Source organism: Anolis sagrei, chromosome 1 (assembly GCF_037176765.1).
Source record: "Anolis sagrei isolate rAnoSag1 chromosome 1, rAnoSag1.mat, whole genome shotgun sequence".
NCBI classification, from domain to species: domain Eukaryota; kingdom Metazoa; phylum Chordata; class Lepidosauria; order Squamata; family Dactyloidae; genus Anolis; species Anolis sagrei.
The window spans coordinates 237,652,417-237,673,419 of record NC_090021.1 but is presented as its reverse complement, the minus strand read 5'-3'; the positions used below and the strand labels follow the sequence as shown (position 1 = coordinate 237,673,419).

The window sequence follows — 21,003 nt, the reverse complement described above, 5'->3', positions numbered from 1 at the left end:
ATAAGTCACTATCCCTTATTTGGGGGGGGGGGGTGCCTGACATAACCAAACTTGGAATACTACCTAGATGGCCTACATTGAGTACTGGTGGTCTGTGTGTGTGTGGGGGGGGGGGGGAGTTAACTCTGGGCATTATAGTTCACCAAAAATGAAGAGAAGGAAAAGTAAAGAGATCTTCAACCTTCTCTGCCAAAAGGGTTCCTAAGACGATCAGAAATATGTATTTTCTGATGGTCTTTGGTGACCCTTTTGAAACCCCCCTTTTGACCCTTAGGTTGAGAAAGTCAGTGCTATACCACAAGGCAGCACATTACATCTGATCTGGGAAACTTAGCAGAATCAACCCTGTTTAGTATTTGGATGGCAAAACAACCAATATAAGGAACTAGGGGAATCACACAGGACTATTCCTTGCATAAGGAAGTCCTTTGAAATGTATGAGGTTGCCATAAGTCAATAGGGGAGTTGAAGGCACATATACATTATTTATATCCCTCCTCACCCATCTCTGTATTTTGATCTGGCCACACCCCTCTCTTTCTCCCACTCTCTATGTACAGTAGGACCACACTGCATTCAAACACTTCATATCATTTCAGATTTATGGTGACCCTAAGGCAGGCCCGTAGCCAGGATTTTGATTCGGGGGGGGGGGGGCGCTGAGTTTGATTCGGGGGGGGGGGCTGAGTCTGAGTGAAAGAGGGTCTACCCTAGCAAACCTTTTGTATTGTTACCCCAATACCCCCATGCATATGAGTTATATTGAACATGGTGATCAGATCATGATATGAATAAACATAACAGTCTTAATAATGTACCAGTAAGGCCTTTTCGCAGACCACCATGAGAATTTGGGGGGGGGGGGCTGAAGCCCCCCAAAGCCCCCCCCCCCCCCCCCCCCGGCTACATGCCTGCCCCAAGGTGAACAATTGTGTTCATCCTGGAACATCAACTGAGACCTTGAAGCTGCAACCCCAATTCTACATTTCAAGAGGAGCTTCTTAAGAAAGGTGGGACAATGTGTGGACTCATGAGAATTTACATAATACTCAGGTTTCACAAATGCACAAAATTATCTATCAGTGCAGGCTTCTGGATAGTCATCTACACGAACAAATCCTCCATTTTTCTGGAAATATAACGTACTTCACACTTTTGAAACATATCCATGAAATTACTCCAGATTTTCTAAAATGACTGTAAATTTTGAAGTCTGTATGGCTCTTTGTGGATTCTATGTTCACATAGATCACTTGTGTTGGTGTGAGCTATTTCTAAATATTTCATTGCTTCTTGGTGATTCTGCTGACTATGGGTTTCCTCTATACTGAGGAGAAAGACAGCATTAGAAGCATTTTGCTTAGGATGGTGGACATGAAGGTGGAGAATTATAACTTTTCTCCCACGTTGTGTTACCATTTCAAATCTATTCTGTGGCAAAAGCAAAAAGCCTTGGGAAATTCAGAGCTCCCATCAGTATGAACCTTGGTGTAGAACAAATGCCAGGGCAGTGAACAGTTTTGTAACACTGCACTATCCAGTCCCCCCACCCTGCTTTCTCAGTGCCTAGCATTTACTTTAAGGAACGTACCTCCTTCAAGCAGAAGGAAAATACAATTTCTGCTTGATAGCATTGCTCACTTCTGGAAAGATCAAAAGTGGCACTATTTATTTTAATAACTGTGAGTTATGAGGGGTTTTTTATTTTAAAAATCTCACCAGTGTCATCTACTACAAAACCTCCACCACACAGCTGTATGTGAAATGTAACACACGAAGGGCGACATTTTGTTTGTGGCAGACACATGTATAAGTCCCCTTATGCATGCATGTGTCTTTTTTTTTTGTCATTGTGAATGTCTGTCACTGTGTGTGCAGGCTGAAGACATCATTGGCCAAGATCTCTGCAAAAGATATCTGCATTTGGGTATAGAACCAGAGCTAGCCAATTTCCTTCTCATATATAAACACACACTCCAGATATAGAATTGGCAAATAAATGCCCTTAGGTATCACTCTGAGAGTGACTTTGGGACCTTCCAGATGACAATGGGTGCTGAGGTCCCTGCCTTCAAATTGTTCTGACTGCAGCAGAGAGTTCCACAGTTCCCAGAATCCTGAGTTTTCCAAGCACCTACAGGACCATGGCACTGGCAACAGCCTCAACAAAGAGCTCTCCTTTTCCCTCCCTGCTAACCTCCCTCAGCCTCCTTATAACACTCCCCCAATGAAAAGTATCTTTTCCCTCAACTTTTCCCTCTCTGAAGTGATACATAGTGTCCTTTACTACTCTAACTCTACTGCAATTATGAACTTTCCCTCCTCCGAGCCACGGAACCCCATTGGCTTGGCTGGGATGCTCCTGCAGCATCCCGGGGAGGCCAAACTGTGTTCCTTTAAACTGTGGATACGGAGACCCACATGGTCCTGGTATCTGCGGGTGAACCAATCTGCTCCAAAATGGTGCCATCTTTCTCCCTGTCAAATTCTAAGGCGAACTGCCATCTCACTTTCTGCTGAACGGATTCCTACGTCCTTCAGATCCACTTCTTCAGTCCACAGCCCCATGTAATAAGCCTAAGACCTTTCCCCATGGTCCCATGGCTTCACATGGCAACAATGTTTGTGTTCCTTCTTCTTGTGCACATTGCCCCTATCTGGAGTCTGCTGATCCTGGTAAATCTCTCAAGTGTCACACCCTGGAACCCTGGCCAGCATCAGGCCAATTTGGTTATTTTTATGAATTGGATCCTTTTTTTTTTTCATGAATGAGCCTCCTGTTTTATAAATGGTCTTCAGCTGCTCAGTGCTTTTATGGATTTTTATCAACTTTTATGAACTTTTATGAACTCTATTTGACCAGGATCAGTCTTTCCCTAATTCTTGCATGCCCCCTCTTCCTTTATGAACTCTGTATATGTCCCACATCCCCCACTATTAAATGTATGTATATGTGTAAAATATTGAGCAAGGCAACCTTTACATGAACTATGCCCAGCAACTCATGGCCCAGGTATTGAAAGACTTCCGGGGTTGATTATCCCTTGACAAAGGAATTGGCAGAAACCCTTTAGCATGAACAATAAACAGTAACGCCTCTTCCTGGGCTTCAGAGGGTCTCTTTTGATTAGACCACCTGGGGCAAGGGGCCCATGGACATACCAACCACTCATCACAAAGGACACTTCCCCAACCACAAGGACCAGAGGGTTGTCACCGCTTCTCCCCATTGTGCAATTTCCTCCACCCAAAAAAAAAATCTCTAAACTCATCAACAAGTCAATATTACAGAACTTTGTGACAATGGAACTGTCTCTTCGGGGCCAGACAGAAATGCTGTTTCAAAAGTCTCAGAACAATAGCCTGGATTGAGGCTGGAAGGCTCAGGCAATCACCTTGATTGCTTATCATAACAGGTGTGGAAAGGACCATGCTTAATCCTATCATGTACTCATTCATTTATTGTTTTCTCTTCTGCCCGCCTCCCCTCCGCTCATTGGCTGAGAGACCAAAGCGGGGCTTGCACTCTGATTGGAGGAGACACATCCTTCCCTGGCCGCTCCTCCCAGCCCACTTACAGCACAGCCAACCAATAAAAAGCTGGTCCAGGAGGCGGGCATGGGAAATTTTAATTTGACAGTTCTATAAATGTTGTGTTTCTCTGCCCAACTGGCATGTCAGCTCCTGGGCAGATTACTGCAGTCATCATCCATTCCAGCTGGAATAGAAATAAAACCTTGGTAGCCTTGCTTCAACTTGTTGAGACTTTATTTGGGAAAAGAAGGAGAAAATCTTTTTCTGGTGCTTGTTGTGGCGGATCCTCCTTCTGGGTCTCGCTGACGTCTGCCTCGGCAGGGCTCTCCAAATTCATGCTCAACATCACAGATAGGCCCTATATCCCAGGATCTGGTTCCAAGTTTTCTGCATTAAACGGAATTATATTATGTCCCCACAGCCAGATAATCTGGGATAAACAGAAAACCTGGGATCAGATCCTGGGATATAGGGCCTGTCTGGAAGTGCCCTTCAGTAAATATAAGGCAAACATGCATAATTTATGTAAGTTACTAGCATACCGCTGAAATATTTACTAACTGCATTTCACCATGCATTCTGAATTTGTGTATGGATCACCTAAATCCTAACTCACTGAGAGATGTTTTGGGTAGGGGAAGAATTATGAACATCACCTTGGGGCCAAAATAAATAGAAAGGAGACATCTAAAGACTTCCTGAGGTCTCAATGGATATTCTAGTTATATTATTGATGACCATACCTTACAATCTATAACTAAGCAAATGGATAAAGTTTAAGAGAGGTGGTGAACAATAGAGATACCTAATGCTGCTTGAAGCCCTCGTGGCTCAATAGCAAATGGAAGAAGACAATGGTGGCTTTGAACAATGTTTTCCAGCAAGACAATTGCAGCGCAAGTTGGCAGCAGTATCTGTAATACCTTTCTTATCTGCTGTTGTTCACCCAAATTAGCCAGAAGGACAGTTTGTATGTGACAAAAACCTTAGGGTCTTCTTTCCTTGTTCCTTTACACCTCATCGCTTGGTCTTTTAGAAAATTAGTGTTTTGTGAATAATTATGACCAATACAATAGCCATTCTGTACATGAGCAAACATTCTATGGGCTTAAATTAAAAGGAAGAACATGTTGAAACTTTCCAATTGTTTTTGTTTTTGTTTTACCTGGATATTCTTCTTTTTGCATCCAAACTCTTTTTTTGAAATATCCTAGTTTTTGCTCTCTCATCTCTCCATTATGCACATCTTCCCCTTCCCCACTCCATTTGATCTTGTGTCGCATTTTGAAGATTTGAGCCTTTTCTTCATTATTATTCAGATTTTACTCAACATATTAAAGTGCTTTAGCAATATCATACAATGTAAGCATTGAGATAATTTTTGTTCGCCATTGTGTATTTTTGTTTTTTTTAAAAAAACATCAACCCCGTAAGTTAATTAAAATAAGCATCTGAAAGTCCCAGATCATGAAGAATAGAATTATCTTAATTTTCTTTGGAGTAAAGGACACGAAGTACAAAATATTCCAGCGATATGAAGATCGGCATTTTTAATTGTCATCATAAATTCCTTGGTGATTCAACTTTGCTGAACCCGGAGTCATTCTAAACACTTCTTGTTGACATTTTCCTGCAAATAGATTGCCAATAAATGTGCATGAGTTTCAGTAAACGAAAGAATGCTAGGTAGAAACCCCAGCACCACCACTGTAAATCAATATATCCTCTCAGATATATTTGGGGGGGGGGGGTCAACCTCCTTTTCCTTCCCCCCTATAAACCAGAAAAATAAACCAGAAAAAAACTGGTTTATTCATGAATTTTAACTGGTTAACTAAATTCCCATGCTAAGTATATGAGAAGTACATAGCAATAGCAGCAATAGCTGATATAGTGGAAGCAACCAAGTTGGCCCACTCATAATTGGGAGACAAAGCCTAAGTCATGAAAGTGGCCAGACTTGGTGGGGGAAGTTGACAGGGGCAGAACTACAGGCTATTTAAGGGTGCTCTACCCTACTGCTGTGCTCTTTGCTTCAGCTTGAGGTAGGAGGCAAATTCCTAATGAAAGATTAGGCCTTTCCCTCCTGGCTCCTTCACCTCCCCTTTTCCAGTGGACAGTAGGGTTCCCATTGCTATGCCTTTGCCTCAGGGATTCACCCTACAATTTGGGCAGTTTTTGCTCTTGACATTTAGAATAAACTCTTAATATATTGTCGAAGGCTTTCATGGCTGGAATCACTGGATGTCAAAAGTATGATAGCTGGGACCCTACGCTGGTTGCGCATGGTGGGTCTGAATTCACGAAGGGAAGATGTGGGCGAAACAGAGCAGCAAGTAAGAGACACAGCTGCAATGGAGGGAGGAGGAAAGGGTCTACGGCTCACACATCCTGCCCTCCCAGAACCCTGGCTCCTCCACAGTTAGAAAGCGTCCGGGGGAAAGCAGAAGAAAAGGGGAATGGGGGATCCGGTTTCTGCCGCTCTGTTCGCACTAGGGCCTTGGAAAAACCTTCCCAGGCCACCAGCACACTTTCCGCCCTTCGAAGAAAGCAGCCCCAGCAGCTGGGAGCAGTCCAAGCAAACTTCCGTTCATTCATTCTGATGCGTGTTGCACAACTCGCATAGGGTTCATAGGGTCCCAGCTATCACACTTTTGCCCACTGGGCTGTTGCAGGTTTTTCAGGCTGTATGCCATGTTCTAGAAGCATTCTCTCCTGACATTTCACTTGCATCTGTGGCAAGCATCCTCAGAGGTTGTGAGATTTATAACCTCTGAGGATGCCTGCCACAGATGCAGGCAAAACGTCAGGAGAGAACGCTTCTAGAACATGGCCATATAACCTGAAAAAACTTGCAACAACCCAGTGAGCAAAAGTATGATAGCTAAAATAAGTTTTAAACCCCCCCTCCCCATTTTTTCTGACTACGGGCCTGCCCCGGAGTGTGGTGGAGGCTCCTTCCTTGGAAGCTTTTAAGCAGAGGCTGGATGGCCATCTGTCAGGGGTGATTTGAATGCGGTGTTCCTGCTTCTTGGCAGGGGGTTGGACTGGATGGCCCATGAGGTCTCTTCCAACTCTTTGATTCTATGATTCTATATGTGTGTGTGTTTGTGTAAGCAAAACAATTATGAAGCACAAGGCAAGGCAAATGCAGTGGCTGTATGATTATAACATCTATGCAGATGAAAAAACTGTGCAAATCATACCATTACAGCACAAAGATATCAGAGGTATGGTACACTGCCAAATACAGGTCAAATGGTTTTTTATAGGTATAACTGAGCAAAGAAGTTTGATATGATAAATCCCATCTTCATGAATATGTGTGTGTGAATTCACATGAGTTAAACCTAAAGTGTGTTGAGATGCATGTATGTGAAAATAATTACCATTATTTTGGCTTTAGCTTTTCGATACACCAGTGGAACTTTCTGTAGGCATTTTTTCAGCTTTGAAGCAGCTCCTATCATAGCAGAAGTGGTTGCAAAGGGAGTGACTGCCTTCACATACTCATCATGTGTGCCAAAAAGAGCGGTGGCCATCATAGCATCTATTGAAATGCATGGATCAACAGCTGCAGCTGGAATACAATTGTTTGGAACAGACACTGTAAAGCTGATTTAGATTGCAGGGTATAAAACAAATGTTAGCCAATAAAAATAATTTTAAAACTCTCATATTCCCCGTGGGGTGTATATTATATATATATATATTCCCATAACAAGAGAACAAGCAGGAGCGGTAGCAGAGGTGAATCAAGGATATCCAAATTCATACATGCACACTAACACCATGGTGCATATTTATAAGGAAGAAAGAGAGAATAGATTTAATTCCAACAGTCCCAAAAAGGTATTTGAGGCCACTGATCATTCTATTGGAGCATGCAAAAAATCCGTTAATGTGCGTGTGTCATCTGTAAAATAAGATGCATGAAGCTGATTGTTCGGACAATGCCCGGGGAGCAGGCTGAGCCTGGGACTTTTGGATATTTACATTTTTGTTCAGGCTTGAGCTGTGCAGGTGCACAAAGAGACATTTTGAAGAGAGAAGCAGAGAGAAAGAGAGTTTGGAGTAGGAATGTATCCACTGATCACTCTATTGGACATTCTATATCCACATGGACAAAACAAAAACTATTTTAAATCTCTCATAAGATGACATTATGTGAGTTGATGCAACTGATCACATTGTACATACGTTGTTCTGAACTACAAAGAGTAAACTACTTGTTCTTTATTGTTTATCTGCATGGCATATTTTCTTTCTCCGGCAAAGCAGTGTGTGGGCTGTTCAAACTTGAACTACATGTGGTTTATTTTACATTGTGCCACACATTCTAGCATACATGGTCCCATTAATGCTGTGATATCAGTGTAGTGGGTTGTAACACAGGAAAACTTTGTATTTGAAAAGCACCCCCATGCTTTCCAAAGGAACAAGACCACACTCATACTCCACCCACTAATAGCATTTCATTCCCCCGGATAAAAGTGTCACCAAATTGATGAATCACTTGTTATATTTAGGTCACTTGTCGTCTTTTTAAAACTGTTGATGTGCCATAATCAAACAGTAGTAAGCATTTTAGGTCCCATTTGAATATGTAATTGTGCATGTTTATAATTTTTCAGCTGAAATAAATAGGACATTGTAGGCCTGTATCAAATATACATTCGGTTGAGATTTGCTAATAAGACTGCATTGTGATATATTAAACAATTACAGTCATCCCTCCAAATTCATTGGGGTTAGGGCACATGAAAAGCTACAAGTAATGAAATTTATGAAAGTATATATTGTCTGGAGTCCCCGGTGGTGCAGTGGGTTAAACCACTGAGCTGCTAAACTTGCTGACTGAAAGTTTGGCAGTTTGAATCTGGGGAGTTGGGTGAGCTCACACCATGCAGTCATACCAGCCGCATGACCTTGGAGGTGTCTATGGGCAACACTGGCTATTCGGATTAGAAATGGAGATGAGCACCACCCCCCAGAGTTGGACATGACTAGACTTAATGTCAGGGGAAACCTTCAAAAGAATGTTATATTGTCTGTCATGTGGAGTACATTCCTTGGTAGTTTCAAATAATTATTGTGCCCTAATCAGAGTTGTGTGGAACTTATCATCTACAAACACAAGACACAGATATATGCCAGGGGAATCAAAGAATAATTTGTCAAAAATGTTAAACAGCCTTATATGGAGGGGTGTAGACTTATGGAGCCCGCGTGGTGTAGTGGTTTGTGTGTTGGGGTACAAGAAACAAGAGGTCCATTTGAGTGCTAAGCTCCCACTTTAACAGCCCTTGCTCCATCCTTTGGAGTCAGGGTCTGATGTTTAGAGAGGGGTTTTGAGAATTTTTAGCCATAGCAAACCTCTGTTGCCTGTGACCAAACTACAAACCCTTGAAAATTATAGGATGCAGCCATGACATTGACAGTAGAATCCAAATGCTGTTAATTGAGTTGTGAAAACAGCCCAGCCATGGAAACCTACAGAGGTTTCAACTGAACACATCTTGCCAGGTGGCATATAGGACCATGATAAATCAGAGCTGATTGGAAGACACACAGTAACAAGTTGTATCATCATTTCATCTAATGACTTCAGAAAGCAACTTTTCTTATAATGTTGTGAATAACTCACCTGAGTCACAGCAGATTGTCAGGGTAACTAACAGAAGAACAGCCGCAAACTTCATGATGGATGTGTTTGTCTATTCTGGCAGTTGACTTGCTTTGAAACCTCACAAAACAAATGTGAATATATATTGGATGGGCTTGTGCATGTGTTCCATCTAGCAGAGTTATAACACGTTGCACAAATTCTTTAGAAATGCAGTGCAAACTAGATTTTTCTCATGAACTGGATTCCCTCAGATAAAATGCCACCAGAATCAGGAAAAAAAATCAGAATTGGAGGAGTCCAAAGAATGCAGGGACACCTGTTTGCAAGATATACAAAACCAAGATATCACGAGATTTTTATGGATGAAACAGGAAAAAGAAATAAGTAAAAATGCAGTCCTAACTGGTTCCCAATCATATAGAAAGCAGATCAGCTTTATGTTGGGTAGAACACATTTAAAAGGAAACCTTTTTTAAAAGATAGAACTTACAGAGATAAATGACCCAAACCAGTTAGTGTTCTAACTAGTAGAGCCATTCAAACAGATGGGATATGCAAGAGATGACTAACAATTTTCCATAGTTTTGAAGAGGTCAATATTGGAATTAGTCCACTATAGATATAATAATGCAGTGCCAACCAATTTTTATAACATAGCAGGCACTGTATCAAGTGGTAAAAATACAACCCTGCTCAACGCGGGACTACTGTCAAAAATGGCCTTCACTTCCCAGAGCATGTTCTGACTCTCATTCCTCGTGTTGAATCACATTTATCCCATTTTGTTATGCCTTTCGACTGCTGCTCTGTTGCAGCTGTTCATTCACAAATGAAAATATACTTTTCATATTTATGTTTTTGTGATTTTCTCCAGTGACAGTTTGTGCTAAAGGATAGCATGTACCACATAATAAATAAATAAATACATATGTATTGTTTACATTTATGTCTCGCCTTCCTCCTCCTCTTCCTCCTACCACCTTCTCCTCACCCATTGTGGATCTCCAAATTTCAATGCCACTTTAACTGTCATGACTCCATTCTAGCAAATCCTGGGATCCTCAGTCAAAGAACTGACTGTGCTGGTCTGACTGAGGTTTACCTTGACAACATTGGGTTATTATTTATTCATTGGGAGACTCTGAAGGCAATTTGGTGGATTGTGCAAAATCTATTGAAATGTGAAAATGGCCAAACAAAATTCAAAACAAGGGATGAGCTGATGCAATATGAACTGGTACTGGTACAGACAATTATACAGTATTTATTTATCATGTCAGGAGCAATCAGACAGTTGTATTACATTTTTAACAAAACAAAACAAACAGACAAAACACAAATTTGCAAGCTTGGTAGTTGATTAAATGTCCTTTGACCAGTATCTGGCCACTTGGAGTGCCTCTGGTGTTGCCGCAAGGAGGTCCTCCATTGTGCATGTAGCAGGGCTCAGGTTGCATTGCAGCAGGTGGTCAGTGGTTTGCTCTTCTCCACACTCGCATGTCATGGATTCCACTTTGAGCCCCATTTCTTAAGATTGGCTCTGCATCTCGTGGTGCCAGAGCACAGTCTGTTCGGCGCCTTCCAAGTCGCCCAGTTTTCTGTGTGCCCAGGGGGGAGTCTCTCATTTGGTATCACCCATGGATTGAGGTTCTGGGTTTGAGCCTGCCACTTTTGGACTCTCGTGTACTGAGGTGTTCCAGCGAGTGTCTCTGTAGATATCAGAAAACTATTTCTTGATTTAAGTCGTTGACGTGCTGGCTGATACCCAAACAACGGATGAGCTGGAGATGTCACTGCCTTGGTCCTTTCACTATTGGCCGCTCCTTCCCAGTGAATGTCAGGTGGTGCAATACTGGCTAGACAGTGTCATTTCTCCAGTGGTGTAGGGTGCAGACACCCCGTGATAATGCGGCATGTCTCCTTAAGAGCCACATCCACTGTTTTAGCGTGCTGAGATGTGTTCCACACTGGGTATGCATACTCAACAGCAGAGTAGCATAGCGCAAGGGCAGATGTCTTCACTGTGTCTGGTTGTGATCCCCAGGTTGTGCCAGTCAGCTTATACAGTGATACCTTGAATTAAGAGTTAAAGCAAAACCCCAACCAAGTTATGGCTCTTAATTAAAAATGCTCTTAAGTTGGGGTACTTTAGAGTCGAGGTTTCATTGTACATATAAAATGGATTTTAAATTATTTGGTTTTGAGCAAAACAGAATTGACTTTGAGTTACAATTATGTGCTAATGATGACCATTAAATTGGTAAAAAGTATGAGTTTTTATTGAAAATGGAAATGGCAAAAGAAGTAAAGGCTACATGGTTAAATAGGTGCTATATAAATTCTCTTCTTCCTCCTCTGTCCCCTTCTTTCTCTTTTTCATCATCATCATCATTACTGGGGGTGAACATTTGGGGAAAATGCTGTTTCTCTAGGTTTATAGATCAGTTTGGCTTAGTGCTCATTATTTATTTTGCCATAAATTGGTAGTCCTACCTAATATAAACTCGTTACATCAATGACTAGATCTTTTTGAAGTTATTACCCAACATCATTTGGAAGGTTTCATAGTTTCCACCCCTAATTCCATCTACAAAACATCATAAAAATATAAATATGCATATAAAAGTTTTGTTTTACGTAGGTTGCCTCATTATCATAAAAATGTATTGGAAATATCTGCAGAATAGTAAAAGAAAGTGCCTATATTCTTTGACCACTCACAACCTCATAAAAGTGGAAGGAAGTGACCCTATATTTGCATTCTCCCTTCCTGGTGTCTATTCCATGAGCAAACATTGCATTTCTAAAGTTTTGCAACATGACATACAGCCAGGAGGAACCGGATCTGAGGTGCCCTATATATATTGAGTCTGTTTGGTTCCAAACAAGTATATGACTTGTCATCTAGTTGATATACAGTAGAGAACAATTTCCACCATGAAGCTGGCAACTCTATTTCTTCTAATTTCCCTGATGATTGGTTGCTGTTCAGGTGAGTTTCTGGGTACATTGAGCAAAAAATGTTACACTGTACACCCATAGGGATATGTGGAGATATACATATCTAGCTAAGAACCTCATCACATGGGGTTCCAGCTCTGTTCTAAGATGCTTCAAGGATGGAGCCAGGACAGAGCCTGCCAGAGCCCATCACATGGTGCAGGGCTACTTCCAACACAGCTCCATCCTGGAAACATCCTAGGACAGAGCCCTGGGAACACAGGAGGTTTCCCATGTTCTCATTAAGTAAGCCAGAGACAGTGGGGAGGGGGAGGATAATGGGCAAGAAGGTGATGTGGACGATGCAGGGTGCAGGATAATGATTGTCCCTGCTGCCCACCGGATATGTCCCGCTGCCCCACGGTACCCCCCGCTGTCCCCCGGTGTGATTATCTCAATGTGGTGAAGTCCTATGATGATGCATCAGGAGATGTACATGTAGTTATGCCTCCATAGCTACAATTCCTGATGGCCTCCCTCCTCAAAAACCCTCAACTTTAAGCAGTGCAGGTTCTCCCCTCCCCATGTTGTTGGAAGGTGAGGGGATCAACAGGATTGTGTCTAGCCATTTTCTTTCAGTTGCATATGCAATGATAAGCACCTACAAAAACCTCCAACAGCCTTGGGAGGTCCCTGCTGGTGACAAGAAAATAAGGAATAGATGCATCCTTACTTATTCTCATGTTTGTCAGCAACATGGAAATCATTGTGTTAGTAAGTATTGGATGTGCTGCTTAAAATATGGGTTTGGGAAAGATTTTGGTTATTGCATAGTTGGAACAGAATCCCAACTTCCACAATAACAACAAAAAATATAAATTGCAATGGCATAAGTTTGACTCACTTTGTAATTCAAGTCTTGTATGTATATGTGTCCTCGACCTAGAAGTTTCTGCAAGTAGCCAACTTTATATTGACAAATTTTCTATTACACACTTAAGATTGATACATTTCGGTCATAAATACTGCTCAGGTAGTAATGAAAAGTTAAGATTCCACAAAATTCTTTCCTTGATATATAAGTCATTGTTCACATACAAAGAACTTCACATGTCCAAATGAAGGAGAAGTGTCTGGTTTGTTGCCTAATATCACAGTGGAACCATACTAGACACGAGCTAGCAAAATTAGGCACTTGAACCTAGCCTGATAGATAATTGAAAGACAACATGCAGACAACATGCAGAATGGTGAATACATGAATGCTATTGGCCTGAATCCTGTTCATCTAAACCAGGCCCATTCTATCAAAGGAAGTTAACTACATGCTACCTCCTTTTGAACAATTTATTCAACCAGTCTACTTAACTTGAGACTAACCAACAAAATGCAGGTCATTGTCTTCCTGGACAGTGCCCACTGTCTGTTTTGGAGCAATGTGATTAAACTGATGCCAACCCCCCCCCCCCCAGTGGTCAGTATTATGTGTGTATAATAAGTGTTCACCTGATTGGTGGGGTGGGGAATAAAATGAGGGCAGTGTCTGTAACTGTGAATTCTACCCTCACATAAAATTACTGTATATACTCGAATATAAGCTTAATTTTTCATCCCCCTTTTTAGGCTGAAAAAGCCCCCTTCAGCTTATACTTGAGTAAGAGTCCTGGTGGGAAGGTGTGGGGCTGAAAGAAGCCCATCTTTCAGCACCACACCTTCCTACCAGGACCCTCACCTCTTCACACAGCAACCCAGCTTGGTTACTGTGCCATGAGAGGAGAGGCTGTGCGCCTTCCTGTCCTCCTCTCTCATGTGCCTTCCTCTCCTCTTGCTGTGTCCCCTTCCCACCCCAATCTATCCTACTTTTCCAGCTACCCCCTTTCCACCTCATTTTCCTACTTTTCAACCACCCCTTCCCATTCCAATCTTTTTACATTTTACATTTCCAGTCCTTCTTTCCCACCCCCTTCCCAAGCCAATTTTCCCCCACTTTTCCTTATTCATATACACACAGCTTTTACCCCAAAATGTAGAGTTAAAATAAGCTGTGGTGATTTTACACAAGCACATTTACATTGAAGAAGGTTAGAATAGTGATTTAATCAGAGTTGGACAGTCTTATCTTAAATTACAGTTTTATGTAAATATTCAAAAACATTTAACCTGCTGATGCCTCAATTCATGTAATTTTATCTTTTTTTATTTTGAAACTTACCAGTAGCTGCTGCCTTTCCCACCCTTGGTTTATACTCGAGTCAATAAGTTTTCCCAGTTTTTTTTTTTTGGTGGTGGTGGTAAAATTTGGTGCCTCGGCTTATATTCGGGTGGGCTTATACTCGAGTATATACGGGTACCTCTCAATCATCAAACTTCTAGCATTTCACAGAGAAAGGGAGGAAGGGAAAAAGGAAAGGAGGGAGAATTGTTTATAAATAGATCTCTCTGTCTGCTTCTTTCTCATTCCCATGTGAACTTGGTCCACCCCATTACTTTGGATCTCTGAACTGTATTTCTAAATGGTTAACTGAAGTTTTCAAGTTACTACAATTCTAGATTGTTGGGGACTCAAATAAAATGCCCTCCTCATCTCTCACAATCTGTCATTATGCCCGGTGTTTATTCTTGCTTCCTTCTTCTTGATATGTCTATTTTCTTTATACTTGCTCTGCTTTGTTTATTTTTTCCATGTCCATAATGTTCCAGATGATGGTGTCATTTTTATTTTATTTTGAGATGGGAGAATTTCTTGAAGGCAGGGTGAATAAAGCTGTGGATAATCTGCTATACTTGAGAATTTCATCGTCCAAACCTCAACAGCAGAAAACCAAGTTGTGTGTGTAGAGATGTTGATGTGGACTTCTTCTAAACTTCTGCTTTCCAGCTACTGAAACCACTATTGATGTTTGCCCTGCCCTCCTTGATGTTCTTTCCCACTACTTTGGTGCTCCATACAAGTCCTACATGAAGACAATTGCTCCATTTGCAACAACTCCTCTGTTGAAGAAAGCAGCATCTAAGATAAAGCAATGTGTGGATCGACTTTCACCTCGGTTGGAAGCAGCACATTTCAAACTGTTTGTAAGTCAACTTTTTGTTGGGAAATAGTTGAAAGTAATCCCCCAGACACGTAGTGGCAGTAGTGGCCTTCTATTGAGCTCATTGCATGTGTGTTGGGGTGCACACTGGTGCCTTGTTAATAGCATTGTCATCTCAAAACAGTAGCATTCCAGCCCCCAGCCCCCGCTCCTGTTGTTTAGTTGTACTTTTCAATGTATGGAGGAAATCTATGAATAGCCTCCTGAAAGCACTTTGTTCCAACACTCACATTTGTCCAGTAAGTCATTAGCACTGCTTCAGTGAGATTGGGTAAATCTTGCTGCAGTAGCAGGCATATCTCTTCTTCACTCCAATTCCCAAGCTGTGGCCATTTAACTTCCAGTGACCAGACAGTGAGAACTTCCAGCTGTAAGTAAATATTTTATTTTCTTGACTCCACTAATTCTTAAGATTTTTGTTTGTTTGTTTAATTGAATTGCAGGTCTGCTTTGTCACTGTCATGATTTTCTATTTCTGCATCAAGCATTGCCTTCACAGAGCAGCATGGTGTGTGTGTTGGTTTTTTACCAATGTAGTGCAGTATGCAGCCCAGAAGTGTATTCACTTTAACCCAGATTTTAAAGGAGCTATACAAAGAGGAGATTAATCCTATTTATAAAATCTGTTGAGAACCTTGACTTGCTTTTGAAGTTCATGCTAAAACCCAGAGTGTATTCACCAGTTGCCATTACAGCCATGAGACAACTAAAAGTCAATGTGCCTATCCACATTGACCCCATCAATCAGATACTAGGTATGTCTGAAGCAGCCAGGACATGACATTTACTTCACATGAGGGAAACACATAGGAGTGAATTCAGACATCATCATCCATGGTCATAGATCTCCTGCAGTAGCAGCTTGGAGACATGAGATACTCACTGCCACCCCCATTTCTTCTTTCTTCTACAGCACTAGAACCATTTTATCCTAAAGGGCTTCAAGTCCTCAAAAACAAGGTAGAATGCATTGATGGGGGAAAGGGAAAATTCCTGAAAAGTCCTCTACACCGAATTCTGTTCCTGAGAGACTTTTACAAATGGGATTGAGAAAATCCATTAAGTTTCAGTAGTTTAAGTTGCCTGCATAAACCCAATCCCAACTATTCCTGAAGCTGGTAGGTGGGTCCAGGAGGTTATGCGTGCCCTGTAAATTTCCTTATCAGAGCTTATACATGATGGAGGCAATTGTCCTTCTCTCATTTTGAGGCAGAATCTGGAGATATCAGCTTGACATCTATTGTTTTTTTTGTTTGTTTTTTTGTCATGTCAGGAGCGACCTGAGAAACTGCAAGTCGCTTATGGTGTGAGATAATTGGTTGCCTGCAAGGATGTTGCCCAAGGGACGCCCAGATGTTTTGACATGCCTATAATGGGAATGCCTATAATGACATCTATTGTACAATATAGGCATTCCCAAGTGGAAAAATGAGAGATGGCAGTAATGGTAATCACGTTAAGAAATGCTTGGTATGCATCCGATATTTTTTCTTGGCTGAATGTACACTGTTTTAAGATGGGATGCATACTGTTCCCATCACACCCAAATACTCAATTCTTACCTTCAGAAAATACTGAGCTTTAACACATCACACTATGGAAGGCTATCTCCTCCCCATCCATTTGAAAGACTCCCTTTGTCACTCTGTGACCTTTTTTTTAAAAAAGAAATCTTTCCCTAAGATTGCGCAGTAGCATAGCCTCTAAATCTCAAACTACCACTCTTGCAAGACTAGGTTCACCTAGTGGCTTCCTTTTTGTGTGAAACAATAGATCTCTTGCTGATCATAGAATCATAGAATCAAAGAGTTGGAGGAGACCTCATGGGCCATCCAGTCCAACCCCCTGCCAAGAAGCAGGAATATTGCATTCAAATCACCCCTGATAGATGGCCATCCAGCCTCTGCTTAAAAGCTTCCAAGGAAGGAGCCTCCACCACACTTCATTTGTTGCTTCATTTAGTAATTCAATTTTATGAGGCTGAACTTGAGGTGATTGAGGTAATTAAGAAGCAATAGAAACTTTTATCAGCATTGCTTCTCCATGTGAGAAGTCATAAAAGATACTACTTGGAAGTTTTTGCTGGTTATATGACTGATGCAAATGGTGCCCTTACATGGTAAAAGACCACCAAGGCAATGCTAACTGAAGAAGGAATTTGGGAGATTTTTGTAGCAATATAGCTGATTAACAAAAAGAAACAATGATATCTGTATTAAAACATTTTTATTACATTGCCAAGTTTTTCTGTGATATAAAAAGACAAGTGTACAGCTGAACTAATCTTTTACTTATGCTATTATTATTATTATTATTATTATACGGTGAACAACAAAGTCAGCAAACATTCAATGTCAAGAAAATACATAAACAAATAAACATAAACATACGTAAATAACCCACCTAAAACCCTTGCAGATCCATATTTAAACCAAAAATAAGACTCAAAACATAACGTAACATTTACACACTAACATTCTGTTATACATACAAATACAATGAAGGGAAGAACTTGCACAGATTCTGGTGAGAGAGAGAGAGAGAGAGAGAGAGAGAAAGTGGCAGTGGCAGTGGCAGTGGCTGATTTCCTGAATCCTGGAGATCTTTCCTCTTTGGCATCCAAAACAGAAATGGCTGCTGCTTCCATCAAAAAAATTCTGGGGTCATTAGATCCCCACCCCAGACATGCTTCCCAATGACAATTCATATAATTGCTGACAGGATGCATCCTGATTTTCTTATAGCACTTCAGCAATGGAAGAATCTGTAGTATTTCCAAAGACACGATTGGAATCCCATATGCAAATAACCATTTCTGCTATGTTTCGCAGACATATTCTGATGGATTTCTGACAGGATGGGGAGAATATCTATTCTACTCAACACATGGGCATGGCCCATGTCAAAAACTTAAGAATTGAAATGTACCCAATAGTTTTTCATTTGAATTTTGTAAACCTTGGAAGCCTCCCAAAGTCAGTTTCACTTTCAGCACAAATAAGCAAAGCAAAGCCAAGAAGACTGCCATTCCTCTTTAAATTAATGGCCTCTCATCAGTAGGAGAGGGAAGCAACAGGAGAAAGCGGAGAAAGCACAGAATTCTGGGAAATGTAGTTTGGGAAGATGAGGAGCCCTATGCCAGAGAATTCAGAAGGCCCTTCCCTAAATTACATTTCCCAGAATTCTGCTCACCAGAAAGCCCCTATTAGGACAGGGGAGAGCTTTGTCCCTCTGTGGCAACGGCCAGCCAGAGCTCCAATAAATTGTTGAATCTGCCAAAAGGAGGACTTACTGATACTTCTAGTAAGTAAATATCTGTGCTGGGTTAGGAATAAATCCGTAAATGGAAGTTCTATTGGTTAATATGAGAGACATTCAATGAGATAACTGTTGTGGCTTTAAAAAAATGTTTTTGTCAAAAAAAAATTAAATCTCTAAAACCAGTAGATGTACGAATATTTCTGATCCCCTGTTATCTTGTGTCATTGTATAGAAAATTGAAGGAAATAACTCAGGTTCTTTTTAATATATATTTATAAAAACTTTTGAAAATTCACCAAATATTCATGGATAAGTGAAATGTTCTGAAACTTTATGGGCTAACAGTGATAAATGGATTCTACCAATGTAACAAGTTTCCCCATAATAGCTGTAAAAATGAGGGAGAGAGGAGATCTTGAAGTTTCCCCACTTGCAGAATTACTATAAGAAAAAAGTAACGAAATTTCATTACTCACATTATAGTAATAGAATTTCCACTAACAATACTTTAAAAACACTTTGGAAACAAAACCTCAGCAGCCCCTAATTTTGTAATGAGTTTTGAAACATTTTTCATTGATCGCCTAATATTTATATATCATTTATCTCTGATCAAGGTAAATTATCTTGCAAGTTGTTTTGCAAAGGGAAAGCAGCAACAACAACAACAACAGGAGCAGCAGCAACAACAACAGGAGCAGCAGCAGCAGCAACAACAGGAGCAGCAGCAACAGGAGCAGCAGCAACAGGAGCAACAGCAGCAACAACAGGAGCAGCAGCAGCAGCAACAGGAGCAGCAGCAACAACAACAGGAGCAGCAGCAACAACAACAGGAGCAGCAGCAACAACAACAGGAACAGCAGCAGCAACAACAGGAGCAGCAGCAGCAACAGGAGCAGCAGCAACAGGAGCAGCAGCAGCAACAGCAGGAGCCGCAACAGCAGGAGCCGCAACAGCAGGAGCAGCAACAACAACAAGAGCAACAACAAGAGCAGCAGCAGCAACAACAGGAGCAACAACAGGAGGAGCAGCAGCAACAACAGAAGCCGCAACAGCAGGGGCAGCAGGAGCAACAGGAGCAGGAGCAGCAGGAGCAACAAGAGCCGCAACAGCAACAACAACAGGAACAGCAACAGGAGCCGGAACAGGAGCAGCAGCAGCAACAACAGGAGCAGCAGCAACAACAACAGGAGCAGCAACAACAGGAGCAGCAGCAACAGGAGCAGCAGCAACAACAACAGGAGCAGCAGCAGCAACAGCAGGAGCAGCAGCAACAGGAACAGCAGCAGCAACAACAGGAGCAGCAGCAACAACAACAGGAGCAGCAGCAGCAACAACAGGAGCAGCAGCAACAGGAGCAACAGCAGCAACAACAGGAGCAGCAGCAACAGGAGCAGCAGCAGCAACAACAGGAGCAGCAGCAACAACAACAGGAACAGCAGCAGCAACAACAGGAGCCGCAACAGCAGGAGCAGCAACAACAACATGAGCAGCAACAGCAGCAGCAACAACAAGAGCAACAACAAGAGCAGCAGCAACAACAACAGGAGCAACAACAGGAGGAGGAGCAGCAACAACAGGAGCAACAACAGAAGCCGCAACAGCAGGAGCAGCAACAACAACAGGAGCAGCAACAGGAGCAGCAACAGGAGCAGGAGGAGCAGGAGCAGCAGAAGCAACAAGAGCCGCAACAGCAACAACAACAACAACAGGAACAGCAACAGGAGCCAGAACAGGAGCAGCAGCAGCAGCAACAACAGGAGCCGCAACAGGAGCAGCAGCAACAACAGGAGCAACAACAGGAGGAGGAGGAGCAACAACAGGAGCAACAACAACAACAGGAGCAGCAACAGGAGCAGGAGGAGCAGGAGCAACAGGAGCAACAAGAGCCGCAACAGCAACAACAACAACAGGAACAGCAACAGGAGACGGAACAGGAGCAGCAGCAGCAGCAACAACAGGAGCTGCAACAGGAGCCGCAACAGGAGCAGCAGCAACAACAACAGGAGGAACAACGACAGCAACAGGAGCAACAACAGGAGGAGCAGCAAAAACAGGAGTAGCATCAACAACAGGAGTGACAGCAACAATAGAAGCAGCAGCAGCAACAATAGCAACCATAATAAAGCTTTGAAGAATCCATCATTATGTTCTCAAGAATCAGAACCAGCTTCTTTGTTTCCCTTATTGATTTCTTAATAAATAAAATATTCTGTTGATTTCACATTTTATATTCTTCACAAGAGGTTTTTTTTATGTATTTGAAAAACGAATTACAGTATTTGTCATTATAATTAAAAGCATCCCAGCTGCTATTCCCTGTTATAACTGGCATACAAAATTGTGCATATCAAAAAAGTAATGAATATTTTACTTTTCTTACCACATTGGTATATATTCCATTTATATCAGCATTTTTTAATGACTGGATGCATACTGAATTCTGACAGGATGCATATCAACCCTATCACACCTGATTTGAACATACTGTGCTTTGACTCATCATACCACAAGTCTCCGAATATGGACTATACTTCATGGGGATTT

The 21,003-nt window shown here is 41.8% G+C and overlaps 1 protein-coding gene across 1 annotated transcript; it reads left to right on the top strand.

Annotated features, from left to right (window-relative positions):
- Positions 1-5,789: 5,789 nt before the first annotated feature.
- Positions 5,790-20,680, top strand: LOC137096602 (golgin subfamily A member 6-like protein 7). Its single transcript, XM_067466297.1, is given in 2 exon segments — positions 5,790-5,870; positions 19,104-20,680. Coding segments are annotated over 2 exon segments (1,548 nt in total). The 3' UTR covers positions 20,571-20,680.
- Positions 20,681-21,003: the final 323 nt, after the last annotated feature.